At 44.8% G+C, this 26,104-nt stretch overlaps 1 protein-coding gene across 2 annotated transcripts in view; it reads left to right on the top strand.

Annotated features, from left to right (window-relative positions):
* smarcc1a (SWI/SNF related BAF chromatin remodeling complex subunit C1a) overlaps positions 1-20,156 on the top strand; it is a 101,468-nt gene extending 81,312 nt beyond the window's left edge. Inside the window, exons 26-28 of one of the 2 annotated variants that reach the window (XM_084335690.1) lie at positions 2,419-2,719; positions 5,468-5,593; positions 18,483-20,156. In XM_084335690.1, coding sequence (XP_084191816.1) covers positions 2,419-2,719; positions 5,468-5,593; positions 18,483-18,574 — 519 coding nt within the window. In that variant the 3' untranslated portion in view covers positions 18,575-20,156. The remainder of the gene's footprint in view (positions 1-2,418; positions 2,720-5,467; positions 5,594-18,482) is intronic. The other variant, XM_084335691.1, reaches the window with a different exon arrangement.
* Positions 20,157-26,104: the final 5,948 nt, after the last annotated feature.

Raw genomic sequence — 26,104 nt, 5'->3', positions numbered from 1 at the left:
ACAGGGTGAGCAGCTTTAAGTACCTGGGGGTCCACATCTCAGAGGATCTGACATGGTCAACACACATAGACACAGTAGTAAAGAAGGCGAAACAGCGCCTTTACCACCTGAGACAGTTAAGGAAGTTCAGAGTATCGGGGAAGATACTCCAGTCCTTCTACTCAGGAGCTGTAGAGAGCATCTTGACCGGAAACATCACTGCCTGGTATGGAAACAGCACGACACAAGACAAGAAGGCCCTACAGAGAGTGGTGTGCTCAGCCGAGCGTACCACGGGTATTGCACTACCTCCCCTGCAGGTTCTATACAACAAGAGGTGCAAATCCAGAGCCTGCAGGATAATGAAAGACCCTCACCACCCCAATAACAGCCTGTTCCAGCTGCTGAGGTCAGGCAGACGCCTGCGAACCCCAGCTACTAGGACAGAGCGGCTTAGGCTCAGCTTCTTCCCCCAGGCCACACAATGAACATTGAGTGCCACAGAACACTGAACTATCCACACACAAGCACACATGAACACACACACGACACGCACGCTGTGCACGCTCACACACTAGCAGCCACTTAACACTTTAACATGAGCGGGCACACACTCATGCCGCACACTTATGGCAAAAAGGAAAGGCCACTTTAAATTAGAATAACAGGAACAGTGTATTGCACTACCAAAGCTACCTAGCATGTCCTATATGCTCTGTAAATAACTATGTACAGATACCGAGATGTCACACCATGTGTATTGCACATCGTTGCGGGCAAGACCACCCGCATTTCATTGTATACTTGTATGCCGTGACAATTAAAACTCTTGACTGACTTGACTTGATCATTCACCATGAACTTAAATTCCTTCTCAGAAATCTCACCCTCCTTAAGAAGGCGCTTTAGAACCTCTTTGATCTCAAAAGAGAACCGAACAGTTTGATCTGTGCTTAAAGGAATATACACATCTGTGTCTGCTAATTGTCTATTTATTTCAGCAACATAGGAACTCTTATTCTGCACCACTAAGGCCGAGCCTTTATCGGTAATTAATGGACAAATTATTCTGTGTGGCAGAAAAGTATAATTCTGTGACATTTTATGATTTACACCTACCCTAGTGCATGTGTAACTATTTAGTTGTTGCTTATGCTCCTATCATATCTTTACTGAAGCATATACAACGTTTTGACTCTAGGCCTCCACCTGGCCCGCTTCTATAGTGAACTACTACACTAGAATATATTTATTTCTTGAAAGGTAAGAGTTGTTATAGAGCAAGGAAAACGGGAAAGTCAAACTGTTACCTGCCAGACGAACAGCCCTCAGCTCTGTGTGTGTCCATGTGTGTGTGTCCTCGGAGACACTAAGCAAGAGTGTAAAACTGTTTGTGGCAGAAGCGACAGGAGCACAGCCCAGTTTAGCAGCTGTAAAGTGCATGAAAACAGACTCCTGCTTTACATAACCTCCTCTCTGGAAGACGAGAGAGAAATAGATGGAGAGAGAGACAGAAAACGCATACATACACATGCGCACACGGTTTGTTTTTGTCAAACAGAAACACATTTACAAGCAGAGGAAAAGATGCACACACACACACACACTGCTGTTGTACTATTTAGCTCTTTCCTCACTTAATCTCACTAACAAAGTTAGACATGGACTCCCTCTGTCCGCCCGCTTTTTCCCATCTCTCCCCCTCTGACTCCATGAGTAGGGTTGGGCATCGTTTGGATTTGAACGATTCCGATTCTTCATTTCGATTCCTGTTCTAAACTACCGTATTCTCGATTCCGATTCTTTGAGGTGCAGGTCAAAACAGGTCACAGCTTATTTTTTGAAAAATCCTTTCTTTTTTGTCAGTTGACTTGATACAGTTGAATTTGTTTGCTGTACTGTAACTAGGGTATTCAATTACGTAACTTGTGACATGTAGTAGTAACACTGATGTGGTCCTTTTTTTTTTTTTTTTTTTTTTATAATTATTTGAATATGATCTCTGCTTTATACTGTGGTCAGATAAAAGATAAACAGAGGGAAACTCGTATTACATGGATTTCTTTGATTAGAGGCTACATCTTTGTCAGCATGACCTGGTGATAGATTTAAGCTATAGGTTTATCGCTACCACTATGGTCCTTTTTTAAGGTATTGCAACACTTTAAGAATAGCAGTATTATGGCTTACTGCATACCTGAGCCCTAAAGTAGTGGGTGAATAGATTAGAATAGACTAAATTTCACTTAAATAATGGTTCAGGCTCCTTCACTTGGTGTCTTTATGTCTTTTGATCTGGTGGTTGTCTCCCCAGTGAGTCTTCCCCAAGACGCTACAGTTCACTGTTACTGAAGTGCTTACTTTTCAACTTTTAGAATAGTTAAACGTCTTTTAAATGATAACTCCTATATTTCTGTTCCTCTCTCTCTCTCTGTCCAGTTGGAGCTTCAGAGGCAGCAGTTGCTGACGGAGCGCCAGGCGTTCCACATGGAGCAGCTGAAGTACGCTGAGATGAAGGCCCGCCAGCAGATGGAGCAGCAACACGCGGCCGCTGCTGCAGCAGCCCAGGGACAGACCCCCAGCTCTGGACCCGGTCCCCACCATGGGCCCTCTCCCCCGGCCATGCACCACGGCGGACCCTCTCCCCATCACGGAGGCCCTCCCCCGCCTGGCTCCATGCACGCCGGCTACCCTGCAATGGGCCACCACACGATGGGGCCCCACCACCCGGGCCCGACAGGTGAGGGAACATGACATGTTTACATGCATGTATACTGTACATATACATCTTTATAATAATAATAATAGATCAAATTTATATAGCGCCTTTCATAGAACCCAAGGTCGCTTCACAATCAGGACAAAAAATAGGGCTAGGGAAATAGGGGGGGAAAAGGGGATGAGGGAAAGTAAGGGATAATGGACCTAATCTAATCTAAACTACCGGTAACTGATGGGGAAAAGCCTTGGTGAAGAGGTGTGTTTTTAGAGCAGATTTGAAGGTGTCCAGGGTTGGGGCGTTGCGGATTTCGGGGGGGAGAGAGTTCCAGAGGGTAGGGGACGCCACGCTGAAGGCTCTGTCCCCAAAAGTCCGTAACCTGGTGCGAGGGATGGAGAGGAGACCTAGATCAGAGGATCGTAGGTTCCGGGATCGACTGTGCTGGTGGAGGAGATCAGACCGGTATCGGGGGGCGAGGGCATGGAGGGACTTGTAGGTGAGGAGCAGGAGTTTGAAGGTGATGCGGAACTTGACTGGGAGCCAGTGGAGATGGGTGGGGGTGATGTGCTGCCAGGGCTTGGTGTGAGTGAGAACCCTGGCAGCTGAGTTCTGAACATACTGGAGCCTGTCCAGGGCTTTGCTGGGTACCCCGAACAGGACTCCGTTACAGTAGTCCAACCGGGAGGTGATGAATGAGTGGATCAGGGTCTCAGCCACAGAGTCTGAGAGTGAGGGTCGGAGACGGGAGATATTTTTGAGGTGGTAGAAGGCAGACTTGGTGACGGATTTGATGTGGGAGTAAAATGAAAGTGTGGAGTCAAGGGTGACGCCCAGGTTACGGACTTCGAGAGACGGGGAGATGGAACAGCCGCCAACGTGGAGGAGGAGATCTCCAACCTTCCCGAGCAGTGCCTTGGGGGCCACAACCAAGCTCTGTCTTTTTGCTGTTGAGTTTCAGTAATTTGGTTGACATCCAGGTTTTTATGGCGTGGAGGCAGTTGACTACAGACTGTGGGGGTAGCTGGGAGGATGGTGAGGTGCTGATATAGAGCTCAGTATCATCAGCATAACGATGAAAGTTGAGTCCGTAGTGACGTATAATCTGACTGAGGGGGAAGCATGTAAAAGCTTTCGATTCACCCAAGGACACTGTACATAATCACACTCAAAGAGGATGGCATTAACACTTTGGTCGCCAAGAACGAGTTACGCCATTTTTGCCCGCCATGCGTTGAACGGCAAGAACGACTTACGCCGTTTTTGGGGTCAATATAAAAATTTTTCGCCATGGCATTCATAATTCATCCAGCCAACCTCCGGACTGCAGTGGGACCCTGTATGAGATTGCAACGCCTCAATACCGCCGCCTGGTGGATTGTCTGGCGAGTTACACTCTCGCCAAAACCGGAAGTGCCGATCGGTGCGTCGAGGAAATCCCTCCGGCAGTGATATCTTGTTACGTGGATCCAGACAAACACTATAGTGCATTTGGATCGCTTTCTAAACTTAATAATCGATGTGATTTCGGCGTTTATTGCGCCACACAAACCGGAAATGGATCTAGGAGATCGGTGTCAAATAATTGGGATCTTTTTCCTCCAGTCTCATCGGCGAACGGTAAGAGGACAGTAATGTTATTTTCAGCCTGATTGTTTATTCATTTCACTGCAAACCATCTGATCAATATATAATAATAATAATACATTTTATTTGGAGGCTCCTTTCAAAACACCCAAGGTCACCTTACAGGGCATAAGAACAGAACAATCATGATTAAAACGATGCTCTTTGCAAAAGTGTCAGTGGAGTTAAAAACAAGACAAACAATGTAAACGTATGAAATATAAAACAGTGGCACACAGGGTGCAGTTATATTGAGTATGCCCAGTAAGCAAGGCAGTTAAAAGACGAGGTTAAGAAAAGAATAAGATAAACAACAAGAAGTATAAAAAACAGTGAAGTTAAAATAACAGACAAACAAACAGCAGGTGGTATTGGGCAGTGATGGAGGTTATAGTGAATATGCAAGTTTGAACAGATGGGTTTTCAATTGTGATCTGAATGATGAGAGTGAGTCTGACTGTTGGATGTGTGTGGGCAGGGAGTTCCAGAGTCTGGGAGCCGAGCAGCTGAACGCTCGGGCACCCATGGTACTGAGGTGTGAGCTGGGGATGGATAAGAGTCCAGTAGAGGATGAGCGGAGGGTGCAGGAGGGGGTGTAATCTTGGAGTAGGTCAGTGATGTAGGTGGGGGCTAGATTGTGGAGGGCTTTGAAGGTGAGTAAGAGGTTTTTGAAATCAATCCGAGTGCACAGGGAGCCAGTGTAGTTGAATGAGGACGGGGGTGATACTAAATAAAGCCGTTACTGACTATCAAGGAATTATAAACGAACCCCCCCCCTTTCCTTCACGCATGATGAAGCATAATGTATACCGATCATATACATTTGAATTTTTTAATATAGCGTGTATAGGAAAGAAACGCCAATCGATAATCTATCATATGCTTCAGGGCCTATAACTACTGTTTTTGGAATTCCCACATCCTGAACGATAGATAATCGATGTTGAATGGGCCATAGTAATGTCAATATAGCAATACAATTTAAAAAGTTATAGCCCTGCAAAGAAGGTAAACATCTTCATAGGCTTTCAACGGTGGCAGACTGGGTACTTTGATGGGCACAACCCCCGGCGCCCAATGTGTTAACAATCGGTACATAAAAAAAAAAGACGAATTAAAAACAAGCCCCTTCCCTCTGGTGCTCAGGACCTATGGGACCAGGCCAGCCCATTCCAGGGCGCATGATGTCCGGCCCGCCTCCCGGAGGACCCCCTCCCGGCAGCATGCCTCCCATGATGGGCCCCCGCCACCCTGGAGCGCCCAACGGCATGTGTGAGTAGTGTAGTCCCCTAACTCCCAGAGCTGTTCAGTGTAGTCCCCTAACTACCAGAGCTGTTCAGTGTGTAATATAGTCCCCGAACTACCAGAGCTGTTCAGTATGTAATATAATCTCCTAACTCCCAGAGCTGTTCAGTGTGTAATATTAGTCCCCTAACTCCAAGAGCTGTTCAGTGTGTAATATAGTCCCCTAACTCCCAGAGCTGTTCAGTATGTAATATAGTCCCCTAACTCCCAGAGCTGTTCAGTATGTAATATAATCTCCTAACACCCAGAGCTGTTCAGTGTAGTCTCCTAACTCCCAGAGCTGTTCAGTGTGTAATATAGTCTCCTAACTCCCAGAGCTTTTCAGTGTAGTCCCCGGCCACTGCCACTAAGCCTCTTCAACTCATTCAGAACGCAGCGGCCCGCCTGATCTCAAACCTACCGAAGTCGGCCCATGTCACCCCACTTCTTAGGGACCTGCACTGGCTCCCCATTGCTGCACGAATCCGCTTCAAGGCCCTCGACCTAGCATACCGTGCGGCAAAGGGAACCGCTCCCGCCTACCTCCGGTCAATGGTCTCTAACTACACACCCTCAAGACCCCTACGCTCTGCATCTTCTGGCCGCCTCAGACCTACTCCTATCCAAGCTCCGGGAGGGTCATCAAAGAGAAGTCGCCTATTCTCAGTCCTTGCCCCACAATGGTGGAATGAACTACCCACCCCAGTTAGGACAGCCGAATCACGTCCAATCTTTCGCCGTCGACTAAAGACGCACTTCTTCAACCATTATCTGAATTAAAAAAAAACAATAAAAAAAAAAAAATCTAACCCTAACTAACCGTACTGTCATGCACTTGTCCTAATAAACTAACCTACACTGTAGCACTCAACACTTTGATGAACATTGTTGCTCAGCTGATAGAGTTGTGCCCTTCCTGATGGCTTGTCGTACAGAACTTGTAAGTCGCTTTGGATAAAAGCGTCAGCTAAATGACTAAATGTAAATGTAAATGTAACTCCCAGAGCTGTTCAGTGTGTAATAGTCCCCTAACTCCCAGAGCTTTTCAGTGTAGTCTCCTAACTCCCAGAGCTGTTCAGTGTGTAATATAGTCCCCTAATTCCCAGAGCTGTTCAGTGTAGTCCCCTAACTCCCAGAGCTGTTCATTATGTAATATAATCTCCTAACTCCCAGAGCTGTTCAGTATGTAATATAGTCCCCTAACTCCCAGAGCTGTTCAGTATGAGTAATATAGTTATATAGTAATATAGTAATTTAAATGAATTAAAACAACTAATGGTTGGCCATTATAGATTTAAACTGACCAGTGGATACTAAAGTATGGAGTTTTGTAAAAAAAAAAAAATTCCTAATTCAGTGTAAACTCTGGGGCCCTTAACTCATTGACTGCCACACTGTTTTTCTATCTTTACTCCCTGGCACCAGCGTTATTGACCATTTTCACGATGTTTCCGGACCCATCGTATATTCTATATTATAGCTATGGAGACAATAGTATGGCTAGTATCGACAGGCACTATTTATACTCAAACAGGGACAAAACAGTTTATTTCTACACGGGAGGAAATTAGGCCACTTTACTCGCCAAATGCGAGTATTTTTTACGTTTGGCGAGTGATTCATGAAGACCACTCGCCAGTCTGGCGAGTACTGCACAAGACCGGCGGAACCGCTCCCGCCTACCTCCGGTCAATGGTCTCTAACTACACACCCTCAAGACCCCTACGCTCTGCATCTTCTGGCCGCCTCAGACCTACTCCTATCCAAGCTCCCAGAGGGTCATCAAAGAGAAGCTGCCTATTCTCAGTCCTTGACCCACAATGGTGGAATGAACTACCCATCCCAGTTAGGACAGCCGAAACCCGTCCAATCTTTCGCCCTCGACTAAAGACTCACTTCTTCAACCATTATCTGAAATGATATAAAAAAGAAAAAAAATCTAACCCTGACTAACCTTACTGTCATGCACTTGTCCTAATAAACTAACCTACACTGTAACATGCAACACTTTGATGAACATTGTTACTCAGCTGATAGAGTTGTACCCTTCTTGCTGTCTTGTCGTACAGAACTTGTAAGTCGCTTTGGATAAAAGCGTCAGCTAAATGACTAAATGTAAATGTAATGTAAACATAGAATGTTTAATAAAAGTTTCCGCAGTACTGGCCAACCCGCGGACATATATAATGTTTAATAAAAGTTCCCACAGTACTGGCCAACCCGCGGACCAGGGTTTCCGTTAGAAAAAATTGTTGCCGGTCTCTGTGTCCTGCAAGATTTCAATCTACCGGACAAATGGGATCAATTCCGGTCAGAGTTTATTGAGCTTAAAAACAATTGATAGGCAGGCTATATAAAGAATGACATCCTCAAGGCATGTAGATTTATAATATTTTAACTTAAACTAGGCTACTTTTGCGTATACAGTCATTAATATATTCCAAATAAAATAAGTCCCTCGAGACTTAGTGCTGCTGCTGACTTGAAATAAAATAGACTGTCTGTGGGCAGTCGGCCCGACACTAAACGGCAGTCTGTTATAATCACATTTTTATGAGCTAACGAATTCCGTTATATTGGACATTTGTATTAATTATATCAAGCGAAGAACTGAGAAAGCAGAGAGAGCCGGCAACATTATCGTGTGGTTCAACGTTGCATGATCGCTAGGGATGGGTACCTTTCACATTTGAACCGATACCGGTACCGGTACCTGTGAATCGATACCGGTACCCAACGGTACCTTTTTTCTGTACTTTAGTCTCAAGAAATTTTATTTGCCTACCTGAGTCGTGAAAAAAAATTATCCAAACGTCAAATAACTACAATTTCGACAGTTTTCGGCTTGCCATTGCTCCGACTGCTTTGTTGTTGAATCAAGTCAAATCCTAGGTAAGCATATATTGCGCGTGTGAACGTTGACATAAAAAGAAAAAAGTTAAAAAAAATATATAAAAAAAAGAAAAAGGTTAAATATTTTTTCTTTTTTTTCTTTCGGTATCTCACTTGATTCGATACTCGGTAGTACCGGTGTGTTTCGGTTCGGTACCTCAAAAGTACCGAATTCGGTACCCATCCCTAGTGATCGCTGAAACCAATGCCGATCTCCGCCTCCCAGCGAGGCGATGGACGAGTCCCAGTGGTGTGCAGCTGCAGAGCCAGCGGTGCTTTCAGGTCCGGTCTGGGGACCGCTCAGCAGCGCCACCCACCCAACAGCTGAATTGCCAATGGCTGAATTGGAGTATTGCACTGTGCGAACACAGCTCTGTGAGCTCTGCGGCTCTGCAGTTGCATGCTTCTCGCAAATCCAGCAACAAGCTCCCGCTGAGACATCGTTGTCATTATTAGACATGCTTGGTGAAGCAACAATAAAACAAATGTAACTATTTTAATACAATTCAAATTGTGCTTAGAGGGAATTATTTTCACAGGACATTATGACCGGAGATATTTAAATATGTCGGACTTCAACAGATTTCCCCTGTAAAAAAACGGTAATTACCGGACAACGGAAACCCTGCCGCGGACATATAGAATGTTTAATAAAAGTCCCACGGTACTAACAATCAGTCAAGGGAGCACTTGCAAACAGATAACGTTAAACACAGCAGAAGATGGAAAACAGACAGACTGACCAACGGGGAACTGCATCCAACCCTAGTACAACCCCCGAGTATAAGGCAAGGACACATTTAAATCACAGAGGTGTATGTTAGTCTATTGGAACTGTATACAGTAGTTAGCTTCTAGTTTTCTATATTTTCTCCCATCCCAATTTCGTATCATCCAATTCAACCCTCCCCTGTCACGAACGCTGTTTCTTGCCTCCCACAAGCCGGCTGCAATGTGGACTAAGTCATACATAGCACAAGTCCCCTCCGGTACTTGAGGTAACAGGAGTCGCATCTTTTCACCTGCGCAGCTCGATCTCTCAGTGGCGAGGAGTAACGCGTGGGAGGCTCACGCTGCCCCCGACACTTCCTGATTCTACTGCGCAGGCGCACCAACTGACCTGTAGGAGTCGCTGTCCACAACGTCCGATCCCCACCCATCAGTTTCCCACCCTCTAATACTGCCAATTGTATTAGTACGGACGACCAGCCAAACTGAAAACAATGTGGAGAGCTGGATTCGAACACGCGAACCCAGCGTCTCCACATTGGTGGCGAGTGCCTTGCCCACTACACCACCTAGCCGCCCTGCTAATAAATATTTTAAAGAGTAGAGACACGGTGTGATTATTACTATGATTGAAAATCAATTTAGACGAAGACATACAAATAATTATCACAATTAGTGATTTTTTTTGGCTGGTAAAAAATCTGTTTGGCTGGTAAAAAAAATCAGATACTCGCCAGTTGGCTGGTAAGCCAAAAAGTAAATTTCCTCCCCTGTTTCTACATACCGGTACCTTTGTTTGTGCGCTATACCACGCAAAAAATCGCCCCATTTTCACAATAATCCAGGCTGGTTTTCTAGATTGTGAGATATAGTGTTTTGTGCGCATATGTGCAAATCTCGTGGCTGCTCGCCTGAAACCTATATTATTGCCAGGTCAAAGGTCAACACAACCATATGTTTCTTCACAAAGCCATCGGGGGGGGGGGGGGGGTTTGGACGCTGCGATCATTACAAAAGCATGTTTTATGATGGGTTTGGTAAAATAGACGTTACCCTTGTCAGCAGGTACTCCACTCTCGCTCCAAGTGTCTTCAATCAGAACAGGATCAATACATATAACGTTAGGTGGCCCTCATCCATTTTCTTCTTCTTCGTTTGTGTGCTCGGGCCAGACTATACCACGGAGCCGAATATGTCTCCTCATCGGCCGGTTTGACTATAGTATTTTTATGATTTACCAGAAGTGCTGAACAGTCTGGTGAAAAAGCACCTTATCATCCATAATCATCATCCATATAATCCGTTGTGTCTTCTTCATAATATCCAATAGTTCGCTCTAGGCGATCGCCATTGTCGAACGTTAGTTGGCTGTAGGGCTGGGCGATATATCGAGTATACTCTGAGATGAGACTTGCTTTAGCGCAGAGCTTTCCTCATTTCATTATAGACACAGACCAGCGCGGACCTTCAATGACATGCAATTGTAATTTCATTAGACACAGACCAGCAATGACATGCAATTTAATTGACGCAAGCAATGGGCTAACGTTAGCTGCTAACTAAGTTATCCCATAACTAGGCTAAGCTAACTAGCGTTAGCCGCTAACCCTGGAAACGCTCAAAGCGGGGACTCCACGACACCAGTTCCATTCGTGAGGAAAGGAGGTGGGGTTATATTGATGAGGCTTGACAACAGAGGTTAAAAGATAACTTCATATTTATTGGTTATTCGTTTCTTTATATCGGGCATCCAGTTTCCATCTCCGTGTGTTCAACTGTTCACGTGTTGAGTGTGACATCATCACCTACGGCAGCTTAGACGCTCAAAGCGCAAACCTAGAACAAAACCCGGGGGGGGGGGGGGGGGGGGCTGGCTCTCTTGCGCGTGCTCTCGCTCTCTCTCTACATTCAATGATTTAAAGTAGCCAAACGTTACAGTATAAATACTAACTGGATAGTTGATATAAACATTTAATTTCATTATCTGAAATATTCTAAAATCATTAAGTCTGCTATAAGCCATTATCCCTTTGTGTGTGATTATTATTTTCTCACAGTAGTGTGTGTGTTTGGCTAAAGTGGATAGAAAACCAAAGTACTGTGCAAAAGTCTTAGGCACCCAAGAGTTTTTATATAAATAGTCTTGGATGTATTTTTTTGAATGAATGAATTTATTCACACACACACACACACACACACACACACACACACACACACACACACACGATATATTACATATACATATCTTCATGTGAAAACATCATTGTCGAGATTGTGTGCCTGTGCCAGGTCTCCCAAGAAGCTATTTAAAGCTTTTGGAGGGAGCCTGATTACAAATATAAACAAAAAAAACATACAACGTGGGTAGGCTTACACACCTACCTACTAACAAACCTACAACATAGATACATAAATACAGACAATTCATATACCTAAATATGAGATATGATTTAAGCAGTTCCTCTTTCAGTGATTTTTTGAAGGTTGTGATGGATTTTGACAGTTTCAGGCCTAACACTGGGCGTTTTTGTTTTCGTTTTGTTGCTAAATGAATACGTTTGCTGTCCCTGTTACATAGAAATGTCGTTTTGGCAGGAAAACGCGTTGCCCTAGCGGGAACGCTGAAAAGGTGTTTTCGTTTTGGATACTCGCCAAAACTCTGCGACAACGTGGCCGTGTAATCTGCGCGGAGCCGTTTTTGCTCACCGCCCATGCGCAGTAGACTGTCGGACTGCAGTGTAACCTACAGCCCGCGCGCAGCACCGTGTATATCCCTCCTGTCTGGCTGTCTGTCTCGAGCCCGGGGAGCAGCACCGAGCAGCGGCCGAGGAGCAGCCCGCGCGCAGCACCGTGTATCTCTCCTGTCTGGGCTGTCTGTCTGTCTGTCTGTCTGTCTGTCTGTCTCGAGCAGCAGCCCGAGCAGCACCAAGCAGCAGCCATGCCCCCCATGCCCCGCGCCAGGGCTCCAGACTAACTTTTTTCACCACCGTCCCAGAACCGTCCCGAAATACAATTTTATTTAGTGATAATTTATTGCACTTAAACCAGGTATCTACTTTTTGTAATTCAGCGTTGAGTAAATCTTGTAGCTTAAATCTTGTAGCTTAAATCTTGTAAATAAAAAAATAAAAAAATTGAATTAGTGTCAGTAGACTACTCTTATTACATTTTCATTTAATATTTTTTTAAAGTATCTTCATGGTTTAATAATGCAAACGTATGTTGCAGGCACTATTATAATCATCATATTGGCGTGACTGTATGCATCAAAGGGTTAAATCAAGCATTTTTAAAGGGGACATGCATTGCTATTCCTTTCACTATTTGGGCAACTTTACACAATTCCTGTGAGTCTATGGAACACATCTGTAAAGTATTTTTTCCCCTAAAATTCATTGTTTTATATTTTTAATCAAGTACTCTAAAGCAAGATTTTTCCACTTCAAGATTTCAAGCTGTTTTGTGCTGGGCTCCGCCCATACGCGCTTTGAGTGACAGTCACCCACAGTCTGCGACTGGCAGACAGAGAGAGAGATAGAAAGAGATTGAGGGGGATACTAATTAATTTCGCCGCAGGGGGCATAATCCAACAGGACAATGCATTGGTAACTTGTTTCAAATGACAATATATACCCCTGCGAATATTATTGCACGGATCGGAATATGGGCGTGCCGTGCGCAACGATATTTTGACAGTGATATGAGAGTGCTCCCGACTGCGGGGGAGAAGCTCCATCCCAGCGCACACATTTACACACACTCCCGCGCGGTCGGGAGGTGTGTGTCCCCCTCTATCTCTCTCTCCCTCTCTATCTCTCTCTCGTTTTCGGCTGTCTGTCGGCACCCTCTGTTTGAGGAAGTAATTCCACTCGCTCTGTTGTTGAGCGAATTGTTGATTGTGGGCGGTGACTACAACCATTGCCTTATTCACGTCAGCAAAACAGTCAAATCAGAATGGCTTAGTTGAGTGAGGGAAGATCTCGTGAACTCGAGACTAGACTGATGAGTCAAAATGATAATTAGAGACACATACCACATTGATATAATCCCCCATTGCTAGGAAACAATGCTAAACACTGGAAAATGCCATTTATAAGACAGGACCTTTAAAGGGGAACTATCTTATAAATGGCCTTTTTCAGTGTTTAGCATCGTTTCCTAGCTATGTGGACTTATATTAATATGATCTATGTCTCTAATTCTCATATTGGCGCATTCTTCCAATTCTCCTCTCACAATATTCACCCTCACTGAACTGAGTCATCTGAAAATGTGATGATTTGTGATGTCAGATAGACACCGCTGCATGTAAGGTCGCTTTCACACAGGGGCTGTTTGGTCTGGACTTTCGGACCAGAATTCGAGAATTCGAGTTTTTCGGGTCTGTGAATGCGCGTCGAACTCGGTTCGCGGACCAAACAGTCGAACTCTGGTCCGCCTGAAAACGTCGGTCTCGGTTCGGCTTCATCGAACCAAACGTAGGAAGTCACCTGATAAACCATCTTGGGTATATTATTACCGCGGCGCGCATTCACTGCAAAACAAGCACACTGCATCTATCTATCTCTATCTATCTATCTATCTATCTATCTATCTATCTATCTATCTATCTATCTATCTATCTATCTATCTATCTATCTATCTATCTATCTATCTATCTATCTATCTATCTATCTATCTACTGTGCATCTTGGGGTAGAACAAGGAAGAAAAAAAACACAGCTGTTATTATTATTATTACCGCGGCGCGCATTCACTGCAAAACAAGCACACTGTGTAAACATGTCTCGTGGACAGACTTGGGGGGCTGAAGACCAAATAAAACAGCTGCTTGTGGGGAATGTGGGTACTCACAAAAACAACGAGGTGTACAAGTTGTTTAGCGAGAGGATGGTGGTAATGTGCTTCAATAGAACAATGGATCAATGCCATGTCAAAACTCGGCTCCGCTGATCTGGAGGGCTCCGCAGTCCACACACAGACACACACACACGCACGCACGCGCGCGCGCGCACACACAGGCTTGCAGCCACACACACATTTCCACTGTCCAATAGACAAGCGCCCTTTTCGACCGCGTGACATTGTTCAGAAGGTCTCGGTCCTGACAGATATCTGTGTGAACGCAGGTGAACCAAATGAAGAATGCAACAATGTTGCAACTTCACTACCAGAACCGCACCGAGTCCTCCAAAACTATATGTGAAAGCGACCTTAATGTCCCAGATGCTTCGAAGGCCACACAGTGGTTTAGGAGCCCAGCCTCAAAACAGCTTAAGATCTTCAGGTAGAAAAATGCTGTTTTTGAGGACTTGATTAGAAATACAAAACAATGAATTAAAAAAAAAAAAAATTACAGAGGTGTTCCATAAACTTACAGGAATTGTGTAAAAGTGCCCAAATAGTGAAAGAAATAGTCAAATAGTTCCCCTTTAAGTGCTTTAGAGGAAATGTCAAAATATCGTGATATATATCGTGTACCCTGATATGGCCAAAACATATCGCAATATCATTTAGGTCGCTTTCACATATAGTTTTGGAGGACTCGGTGCGGTTCTGGGGGTGAAGTTGCAACATTGTTGCATTCTTCATTTGGTTCGCCTGCATTCACATGGAAATCTGTGAGGCGGACCGAGACCTTCTGAACAATGTCACGCGGTCGAAAAGGGCGCTTGTCTATTGGACGGTGGAAATGTGTGTGTGGCTGCGAGCCCGTGTGTGGACTGTCTGCGAGCCCTCCAGATCAGCGGAGGCGAATTTTGACATGGCATTGATCCATTGTTCTATTGAAGCACATTACCACCATCCTCTCGCTAAACAACTTGTAGACCACGGTGTTTTTAGCTGTTTTATTAATAATATAATAAGCCGCGTTTTTTCTTCCTTCTTCCCAAGATGCACAGATATATACTAGATAGATAGATAGATAGATAGATAGATAGATAGATGGATAGATAGATAGATAGATAGAGAGATAGATAGATAGATGCAGTGTGCTTGTTTTGCAGTGAATGAATGCTGCGAGCAGTGGTAAGGTAATAATAGTATTGACGTGGCATTGATCCATTGCCGTGCGCCTCGGTAATAATAATAAGCCGCGTTTTTTCTTCCTTCTTCCCAAGATGCACAGTCAGATAGATAGATAGATAGATAGATAGAGAGATTAGATGCAGTGTGCTTGTTTTGCAGTGAGTGCTGCGAGCAGTGGTAATAATAATCACTTCCTATATTTGGTTCGCGTTTGGTCCGCTGAAGCCGAACCGAGACCTACGTTTTCAGGCGGACCAGAGTTCGCCTGTTTGGTCCGCGAACCGAGTTCGACGCGCATTCACACAAACCCGAAAAACCGGACTATCGAATTCTGGTCCGAAAGTCGGGACCAAACAGCCCCTGTGTGAAAGCGACCTTAGGGGCCATATCGCCCAGCCCTAGTTGGCTGTACTGCTCACTGCTGCTCGCTCCCTAGTGCTTTGGGAGCTCACTGTGGCGTGGGGCGGCCCACACTAAACTGGCCCATGCAGTTCATAAGGTAGGCGATACTGCCACCTGTCGGGATTCAATCGTCATTGCAGGTCCCAGGCACACTCACAAAGGCCAGTGCGAGTGTTTAGAATAATAATAATGAAAAAAAGGTACCAGAAACGAGATATCTCGTTATTGGTGCTCAAGCGTTGGCTCTCAGAAACGAGATATCTTGTTATTGGCGCTCAATGAGTTAAAGTAACACGCCAACATTTTGGGAAATTAGCTTACCGTCTTCTCCAGAGAGAGACAAGAAGAAAGTTACCAGTTTCCTCTTTGTGCGTTCAGTAGAAAGCTATCTGCAGAGATTAAAGTGCTCCGTCATGAGATAGATTTCCGTCAATTTTATTTGGAGTCGTGACGGATTTTCTGCCAATTGGCTACCTGGTATAATATGATTTGTAAATGGCATACCGATTGCAACTAAATTGAGCCAATCAGCGGCTTCAAATATGATGAAAAAGGGCATTTCTTTCTACCGCAGCATTGGTGTGGGGTGCACGGACTGATATTGACGAACAATAATGGACGCAGCGACTCAAGAGACAGGATTACGCTAATAGTTCGTCGTCGGAAATGTATAATAATTGCAAGATACATTCAGACAGTGTTGGATCTAACTAAATGGATTTATGGACACATTTATGCCTGGACTACAAAGCTTATCGAAGGGTTAGCATGACGGCTCTACCGGTAAGACTCAGCCTGTTATGATATTATGATATGAAAATGTAATTGTAGTGCTGTCAGACCCTGATATACGGGTTGTCTTTTCCTTTTAGCTAACGCTATTAAATAAAAAATATACAGTGGAGGTTAAAATAAGAATATGACTTTGCCTGAAAAAAAAAAGTCAGATGTTTTTTATATGACCCACCCATTCCCGCGGGATTGACTTTACCATAAATCATAGGCTTATATACGCTACATTCTCTTCAAACATATACCGGTACATGTTACAGGACAAAGGTAATAGATTTTATCACTTTTATTCTTTTAAACTTATGATTAGGGATGGGACCGAATATTAGAATAGTCGTTTCTGTTATTAAGATCAATTTAAATTTTTTCCAATCGAATATTCGTTCTGCATTTTTTTTTCTTTTTTTTCTTTTTTTAATAAAATGCGTATTTTTTTTATGAAACACGAATTTTCAAATAGCACTTTTGCTAGAAAGTCCCATCCCTACTTCTGATCGACCTTCAGCATACATAGACAATGAACAGGCAGGTAGATCCAGTAGCAGAAACGCATTCACATGTGTCAGAAAACACATGTGCACAAATCCTGCATTAGGCCTACTTTAGCTGACAAAACCCAAACAAAACTTATTTCTCACGCGTTGATCTACCTCTGATACTCATCGGAGCCCGTATGAGCGTGGAAACTTGATTTCCGCTTAGCTAGTAATGCTATAAGCATGGACGTGCGCATACTAAAAGAAGGCTCCGATGTGTCGGAGGTAGATAAAAGCGTGAGAAATAAATGGAGATGGGCTTGGCTCTACGAAACGGGGTATGATAACAAGCCTTTTAGTTCATGGTGCAAAAAACTAAAAGAGCCAGGTGTGTGTTTTTGCAACGTATGCCATAGGAAATTACAGTATGGCAGTAATGGGAAAAGGGTGCTAGCTCGCCATCAATCAGAAGCTAGCCACAAGACTTGCATTTGCGCTCTCCAGCACACAGCCTCCCTGCCTGGCGCGACAACCACAACAGTAGGGTCCATAGTCACAGTCAGGACAGTAGGCTCTACAACACAGTGGTCTGTAGTCACAGTCAGGACAGTAGGCTACAACACAGTGGTCTGTAGTCACAGTCAGGACAGTAGACGCTACAACACAATGGTCTATAGTCCAAAGACTAGAGGAACCCCTGGATGCAGAAGACTTGTGGATTAAGTACAAGACACATACATTTGAAATCTATATTTTATGTTATGTGTGCATAAAACCCAGAATTAGGAGTTTTCTGTATGTAAGCTGCACTTTTTTTGTTGTAAAATTGCATTATGTATTATTAAAGCACCGTTTCCCTTGTTTAGTCCCTTGTTCAAGTCATAAGCTTGTTCAGTTGTCACAATGTACTGTAAATAAAAACATGCACTGAAAAGTTACAGTATGTAGATTTATTTATTTGTATGACAAAGTCAGAGTCAACCCTTGCCAAATAAATCAGTTTTATTTAATGAATTGAAAACGGCATTGATATTATGTAAAAGCAAACTGGCAATAGAAAAGATGTTAAAAATAATCTAGTTCCCTTAAAACGCTAACGCTATTAAGAAAATATATATAGTGGAGGTTAAAATAAGAATATGACTTGGCCTGAAAAAAAAGTGCCGTCAGGAGATTTTTTTTATTTTGCTTTAATCCCTGTATCTGGCTCCATGTTAGCCTAGCTTAGCACAATGAATGGAAGCGGACATGGCCGGTTAGCCTTCGGGAGAGGTGTTAGTTGGACAATGCCTAGGCTAACCGACCATGTCCGCTTCCATTCATTGTGCTAAGCTAGGCTAACATGCAGCCAGATAGCTTTCTACTGAACGCACAGAGAGGAAACTGGTATCTATCTTCTTGTCTCTCTCTGGAGAAGACTGTAAGCTAATTTCCCCAAATGTTTCTGTGTTCTTTTAAGTGTATAAGTCAGTCATGAGAGTGAGTGTGTTGAGGGCAGTGCTGACTGTGATAATTGAAATTGAACTTGTTAAGTATGGTCCTCTCTTTTTCTCCAGTCCCTGGTCCAGCTGCCCCACAGCCTGAAGGGGTTCCTGCCCCCACTGTGGGACCTGCAGCTGCCTCCGCTGGACGAGTGGCTGACAACTAACACCTACACACAACACAAACACACACACAAACACACTCAGATGGCCTTCGCTACTGGCTGTATTTCCCTCCCCAACTCCCAAAATTATCCCAGGCTACACACACATAGTAACACACACACACTCTGGGCTCAATGGCAAGGGTCACCCAAGACACACATACACACACACACGTCCTCTCAGGGCACAGCGGTGAGTCATGGGTTGTGACTGGTTCACACAAACACAAACCTCTTAATATGTCTTTCCACATGAAAACACCATGGGGAGCTTGTCAGACCCGAGGGCTAGATAGTATCAGGGATGTGTGTGTTGTTGTTGTTGTTGTTGTTGTTGTTGTGTTTGTGTTACTGAATGGTTTTCTGCATACACGTGACCCATACATGCGCACGGAGGGGATCTAGCCGGCCCTCAAACTCTCTTGTCTCGCTGAGAATCTACCTCTCGCTCCTCCTCTTTGAAACGATACACTGTAGTCAGGATAGCGTGCGTGTGTGCGCGTGTGTGTGAGTGAGAGAGACGGTGTTTGATGACCGTTTGCTCGGCTGCTCTGCCCTGCCTGACCCCCCCCCCCTTCCCCTGCCGTCTCATGGGTCAGATCACCGATAGCTGGCGGACGCCCCGAAACCCCATAACGCCTCCTTGCCACCGCCAGCCAGCCGTACGGCACTCTTAGCACACACACACACACTCACACTCTTAAGCCAGCTCACACACTGGAGGCTGCTTACACACACATAAACGTTAGCTAGACCCTGCCACAATGCACTGGAGACTACGCGTGCGCACGAGTACGCATGCACACACACACACACACAACACAGACATAATCTCCTGCTGACCTTCATACAGCCTTTAGAGTGAGAGAGATGCCGGAGCTGCGATCCAGTTGAAAAACAAACCCCCTAAACAACGCTCTCTTCTCTGCGTGGTGTGGGCTTTTAGCTGTCTTTTAGGTGCTGATAATGTACCCCCCAACCCCCTGCCTATAGCGCTGCCTACCTCGCTTCACTCACCCCCCTTCCCCCCAAACTACCCAACCCGCCCTCTTTTCACTAGCACTGTTACTATCTCTCTGCTACCTCCTGGTTCGTCTGCTATAGCTACCTCTACTAGAGCTCTTCCTTTTTTAGCTGCACCTGCTACCTCTAGTACCCCCCCCCTCTCTTCTCTCTGCCCACGTGACTGCTGCATCTCAATCACACACCCCCTCAGGTGGAAGACTATACCATTTATATACAGTACATTACTCTTTCACTTACACACACACACACACACACACACACACACATCTCCCATTCGAGATCTTTCCAGGCTGTTGTATCATATGATAATGATGGGACCCCCCCCCCCCCCAACCTTTCCCTTACTTATATATCTTTTATGGCTACTTCTTTTTGTGTGTTTATGGTAATGTATTTTTAAGAATAAACCTTTTTGTGTAGATCGATTTCTCTTTGTTCCTTGGAAGTTTGTAGCAAATTTTGTTCCCTTTTTTCTTTTTCTTTTCTTTTTGGGGTATCGGGTCTGTTGATACTTGGACCTGAACACTGTTAAATAAAATTGTTTCTTTTTGTACGAAGATGATGTCTGCATTTTTGCTCTTTTCTTACTTTGTTTCCATAGAATAATACCAATTGATAGCCTCAGAGTTCTAATTACTGTCTGTGTAATTCACCCTGAAAATATCCTTTAATGGGTAGATATGTACGTGAAATAAGTGTGGTTGTTGAAATAAGGGTTGTTTAGAGCATGCGTTTTAGTCACTGATGAAATGTCTCTGCACTTGACCCATCCCGCTGTCCTTCCCCCCCCCCAAGGCCAGCCGGGAGCAGACATTGGCTGCGGTGTGGGCCGTGCCCGGGGACCAATCCAAGTGTTCCTGTCCGTCTTCGTCAGTGACGCAACAGCGTTAGCGATCTGTTCTGCAATGTTTTTCCATTGGGTTTATGTTATAGGGAGGGGAAACCCTTGCGAGCACGGGGAGAACATGCAAAGTACACACAGAAAGTCCCGGGAGATACCCCACCTGGGTACCTGGCAACGCGGCAACCAGGTCCTCAAGTGGGAATCAAACCCAGGACCTTCTAGCTGTTAACCACTACACCACGTGCTGTCTAAATTGATGGGTTCATGTTAAGTTCAATATTATAATTTCATGATATCAGATTACTTTATTCACCATATTGCAGTACAAATGGAACGTGATTTGATGTTTTTTCCCCCCCACAATTAAGAATATACAACAGTGAATAAATAAATAATTATAAGTAAAGTGCAAGACAGGACAGAACAGTGAGACAACAATAAGACAGTAAAACGTCACCTTTATGTAACACTAAAAGGATGTGGGGGTGTTTGGATGGAACCTGGCAGCAAAAGATGTTCTTTGTTGGGGTTGTTTTTGCTGCTCAGCCCCCCTGGCTGGAGCATCTGCATGTGAATATGAAAGGGAAAATTATAAGAATAACATGGTCCTGTTGTCACTTAAGCCATAATCCCAGGCCGGCCAGTGCTGTAATCTGGCGAGAGGGAGGATTTCCCTGCATGGGGAGATTGACCATGAGGATGTTATTGAGAGGGATGAGGGGTGATTATTCCTTTATTGGATGGGGGGGATGTGGGCCAAATGAGCGGGACCCGAGATAAACCTAGAGCATCCTCGTCTCAAATGGTTCTATGGTGGTCATGAACTATTTCTCAATGGGCTACAGTCACTAGTGGAGAATTCAGGAGTGGATTTGAAAGAAAAGACATGATTTTAATACAGGTTGGGTGCATGAGATTTACCAGCCCCAGACAGAATTCACTAGTGAATTTTGGCTGGTGGATCGAGTAGGGTAAATCTGCAGTGCCGCAGCCCGGGGCCTGTACTGTGCAGTGCACTACTGCACATGCGAGAAACAAAGTAACATATAATATAGGACACTAGAAACAAAGTAACCTGCGGAAAATAGGACCTAATGTCCAAAATAGCAAAATAGGTACTTACATTTTCAGTAAAAGACATCTTTGGTTATTTTTCAACGAAGAATAATGGATGCTTAAAGTAATACTATAGGTTAATTAAACCAGAGCTAAAAAAAACAGACTCTTATACTCTCACCTGCCCCCAAAGTAGTCCCCCTACCCAACCACCTCCAATGTACAGTTTTCCCCACCTACCCAACCCCCCCCCACCCCACTGCACCTACCCAACCTCCTCCAATGTACAGTTTCTTCCCCCTCAAATGATAGACAGTACTGTTACATCTAGACATTTATGACACACCAGATCTACAAATATACAGTACTGTTTAAGAGTCTAAAAAGAGAGTATACATTTGAGGGGGAAGAAACTGCTGTTCCCTCCAAATTACACTTAAATAAAAGTATAGCCGGGAAGAGTACTGCACTGTGTAAAAGAAAATATACAATACTGGTAATGTTGAAGGAGCTCTTCAAGGATAGGACAATTAACATAGGATTAAATATAGTGATTGTCCAAATTGTTGAGGAAGTCTATTAGTATAGATTCGCAGAGAATCCGAGGCACTAAATTAAAAACCCTTTATTGATGAAGACGCTTCAGGAGACGAACCGTGTTGGTCAGACTCATCCATGCTTCAATAAAGGATTTGTATAAATTGTATATGATGTTTGTGCATTCCAGTGCTGGGGAGCATTCAAAACCTGATCCAGTGACCACTTGAAGTTGGCAGGCTTGAGTGTTGTGTTTCAAGTTTCCTCACTGGTGACATGATCAGCGCTGGTTAGCAGGAAGTGACCTTAATTTAAGATAGGACCAATTCCATAACCACCTCAACAATTAAATTTACCAAGAATTGTGTGTTTACAGCTAACGGATTCAACATGATATTGAATACATGGTCCCTTCTCACCAAGTTTCAAGTTTCTTTAATAGTTGTCATACAGAAGTACAGAATACTTTTATACAAAATGCTTCTTACTGTTACGCACCAGCCCCTCCACTCCACCCACCTCCACTGCCTTCCCACAGCCAGCAATCGCCCAGCCTCTCTGCTCTTTCTCCATCGTCACACAGCGAGAGGTTGAAGATACCATCAACAAGATGAAACCCTCCACCTGTGCCCTGGACCCCTTTCCCACTGCCCTGGTTAAATCAAACATTTGTGCCATAAGTCTCCTGATCACAAAAATCATAAACCTTTCCCTCCAGTCTGGCCATGTTCCCTCCGCACTAAAAACTGCTATCATCACACCCCTCCTCAAAAAACCCACCTCGGACCCGGCAGTCCTAGCAAACTACAGACCCATCTCAAACCTCTCCTTCCTTTCCAAGGTCCTGGAAAAAGCAGCAGCTGCACAGCTCCATGACCATCTCCAACGCAATAATATCACAGAGAAGTTCCAGTCTGGCTTCGCACTGCCCACAGCACTGAAACAGCACTTGTCAGGGTCACCATGATGGTGGCTGATGCTGGCTCCCCTTCACTCCTCATCCTGCTTGATTTAACCGCAGCCTTCGACACCATTTACCATCAAATCCTCCTAAACCGTCTACTCTCCATTGGACCCTCAACTGGTTCCAATCCTACGTCTCCCTGGGAGGAAAAAAATCCTGGACCCTCCCTGTCACCTGTGGTGTCCCCCAAGGTTCCGTCCTCGGCCCCGTCCTCTTTACCCTCTACCTGCTCCCCCTCGGCCATGTCATCAGCCAGCATGGAATCTCTTTCCATTGCTACGCTGATGACACACAACTGTACATTAAAACGGACTCTCCCCCCTCTGCAGCCCTGCCATCACCACCCCCATCATCTGCAGCCCTGCCATCATCATCCACATCATCCACCCTCACTTCCTGCCTGGAGGAGATAAAGTCGTGGATAAAATCAAACTTCCTACAGTTAAACAGCTCAAAAACAGAAGCCATCCTCATTGGTACCCCCCACCAGATCCAATCTTCCCCCATCACCAGCATCTCCTTCTCAGGCCATGACCTTCCCCTCTCATCCACCGTCACCAACCTTGGTGTAAAAATTGACCCCCACCTAAATTTCGAGACCCACATCAAACACATTTCAAACCCTCCTTTTTCCACCTCAGGAACATTTCAAAAATCCGTTCCACACTCACCCTCCCAGATGCTGAAAAACTGGTCCACGCCTTTGTCTCCTCCAGGCTGGATTACTGTAACGCACTTCTCATCGGGATTCCTAGCAAGAGTCTCCAGAGGCTCCAATACATTCAGAACAACGCTGCTAAGATCCTGATGAGAGTGCGTAAGTACGACCACATAATAATAATAATAATGGCTTGGATTTATATATCGCTCTTCATGACACCCAGAGCACTTCACAGAGTCCATTATTCGTTCATACACAGTCATACCGGTGGTGGTAAGCTACAATTGCAGCCAGAGCTGCCTTGAGGCAGACTCACAGAAGCGTGGCGAATAATCATCGCCTACGGCCCCTCCGACCACCACCAACATTCATTCACATGCATACACATTCATACGAGGCAAGTAGGTTAAGTGTCTTGCCCAAGGACACAACGGCAATGGGATGGACATGGGCTTGAGCGGGATTCGAACCACCAACCCTTCGATCATTGGACGACCCGCTCTACCCCTGAGCCAAAGCCGCCCCACATCACACCCATCCTCCACTCACTTCACTGGCTCCCCATCACCACCCGGACTGAATACAAAATATCCCTTCTGACCCATAATAATGCAGGACCTGTTGCAGAGGTCTTTATTCGGCATGCAACGACACTCAATGTTTTAGCGGTACACACACAGCGGTTAGTTTTTTTTAGCACACACACCGGAACACACATGCATGCATTGTCTCTTTAGAATCGCCGATGCGATTCGTCTCTGCGATTACCCATCCCGTCGTCCTTCCCTCCCAAGGGCAGCCGGGAGCAGACAGGCGTCAACGTGAGCCGCGCCAGGGGACCAATCCAAGTGCTCCTGTCCATCTTCATCAAGGACGCCACAGCGTTAGCGATCTGTTGTTGTGCATGTTTTTCCATTGGGTTTATCTTATCGGGGGGGAAACCCTTGCGAGCACGGGGAGAACATGCACACTCCACACAGAAAGGCCTGGGAGATACCCCACCTGGGTACCATGGCATCATGGAAACCTGGTCCCCAAGCGGGAATCGAACCCTGGACCTTCTTGCTGTGAGGCGACACCACTACACCACCGTGCCGCCCCATCAATGCATCCACGGAAATGCTCCCCCCTACCTCAAAGATCTCCTCACCCCAGAACCCTCCACCTGTAACCTTCGCTCCGCCCAACACAAACCGCTTCCTTCCCCCCAGGACCAAGCTCCGCACCATGGGCGACCGGGCCTTCTGCTCGGCTGCTCCTTGCCTATGGAATACCCTCCCTGACTACCTCAGAGCACCACAGACCACTGCTTCCTTTAAAAGAGTACTTAAAACATACCTCTTCACGAAAGCCTTCCCTTAGTTTTAACCTTTTTATACATTGCAGTGCTATACCTTGTGTGTTTTATCAATTTTTATGCTTTTATGTCTTGTTTCTTTAATTGCCTATGTTTTTAAAGTCTGTTTTTACTCTGTAGCACTCTCAGACTTGTTTTCCAGATATAGAGTGCATTATAAATCGAATGTATTATTATTATTATTATTATTATTATTATTATTATTATTATTATTATTATTTTATTATTATTATTATTATTATTATTATTATTATTATTATTATTATAACATTTCATAGCTTTAGGAAGATAGAAATGTAACCAGTTCTTCTGAGCTGCCTGTTGAACTATCTGTTCATAGGCCAGTAAGTTAGCATGGCTATCGCTATCGGTATAGTTTAAAAGCCTTCCGTCAAAGATATTATAATAATCATTTTAGTTTGACCACAAACGTTTCTTTCTAGCAACCCCACTTTTATATTAGAGGATCTTATTGGGGGCCCGACCCTGAGGTTGGTTTAGTGGATGTTGATGTTGAATGTTTTTACATTCAGTCCATCTATGATCATTATGCACCAGCTGTGCTAAGTGTTCCGTGTCTCAGATGTTCTGTCATTTGGTGTACAAGAAGCTCCTACTAATCTTCAATGTAGCCACCACTGCGGTCCATGCATTAAAGCCAGTGCACTCACACCTAGCCACATGCTTTTAAAAATATGTGAGCTGCGGTGTGAATAAGTAGGCTACTCTCCTCGGGAGTAAGTGGTGCACTGCACATACACACTGAGAATATGCAGAGCGAAGGCCACTGATGGAGGGCTACTGTAAGTGGATGGTGCTCTGAATTAGTTATGATGTTTGAAAATCACCACCCTCTAAACTTGCCCTGTATTCATCTATTCCTCCTCTCCCACTTCACTCCTCTCCTCTACTTCAGCTGAAAGAGAGAAGGGAGAGATATAGTAGGTGGCGACAGGGAAAAGAGAGATATAGTCGGTGGTGGCGACAGGGAACAGAGAGATAGAGTAGGTAGTAGCGACAGGGAACAGAGATATAGAGTAGGTAGCGACAGGGACCAGAGAGATAGAGTAGGTTGTGACAGGGAACAG

Source organism: Notolepis coatsorum (genome assembly GCF_963971535.1).
Source record: "Notolepis coatsorum genome assembly, chromosome: 19".
NCBI lineage: Eukaryota > Metazoa > Chordata > Actinopteri > Aulopiformes > Paralepididae > Notolepis > Notolepis coatsorum.
Note: the sequence above shows the minus strand (reverse complement) of the source record. Positions and strands in the feature narration are given on the sequence as shown.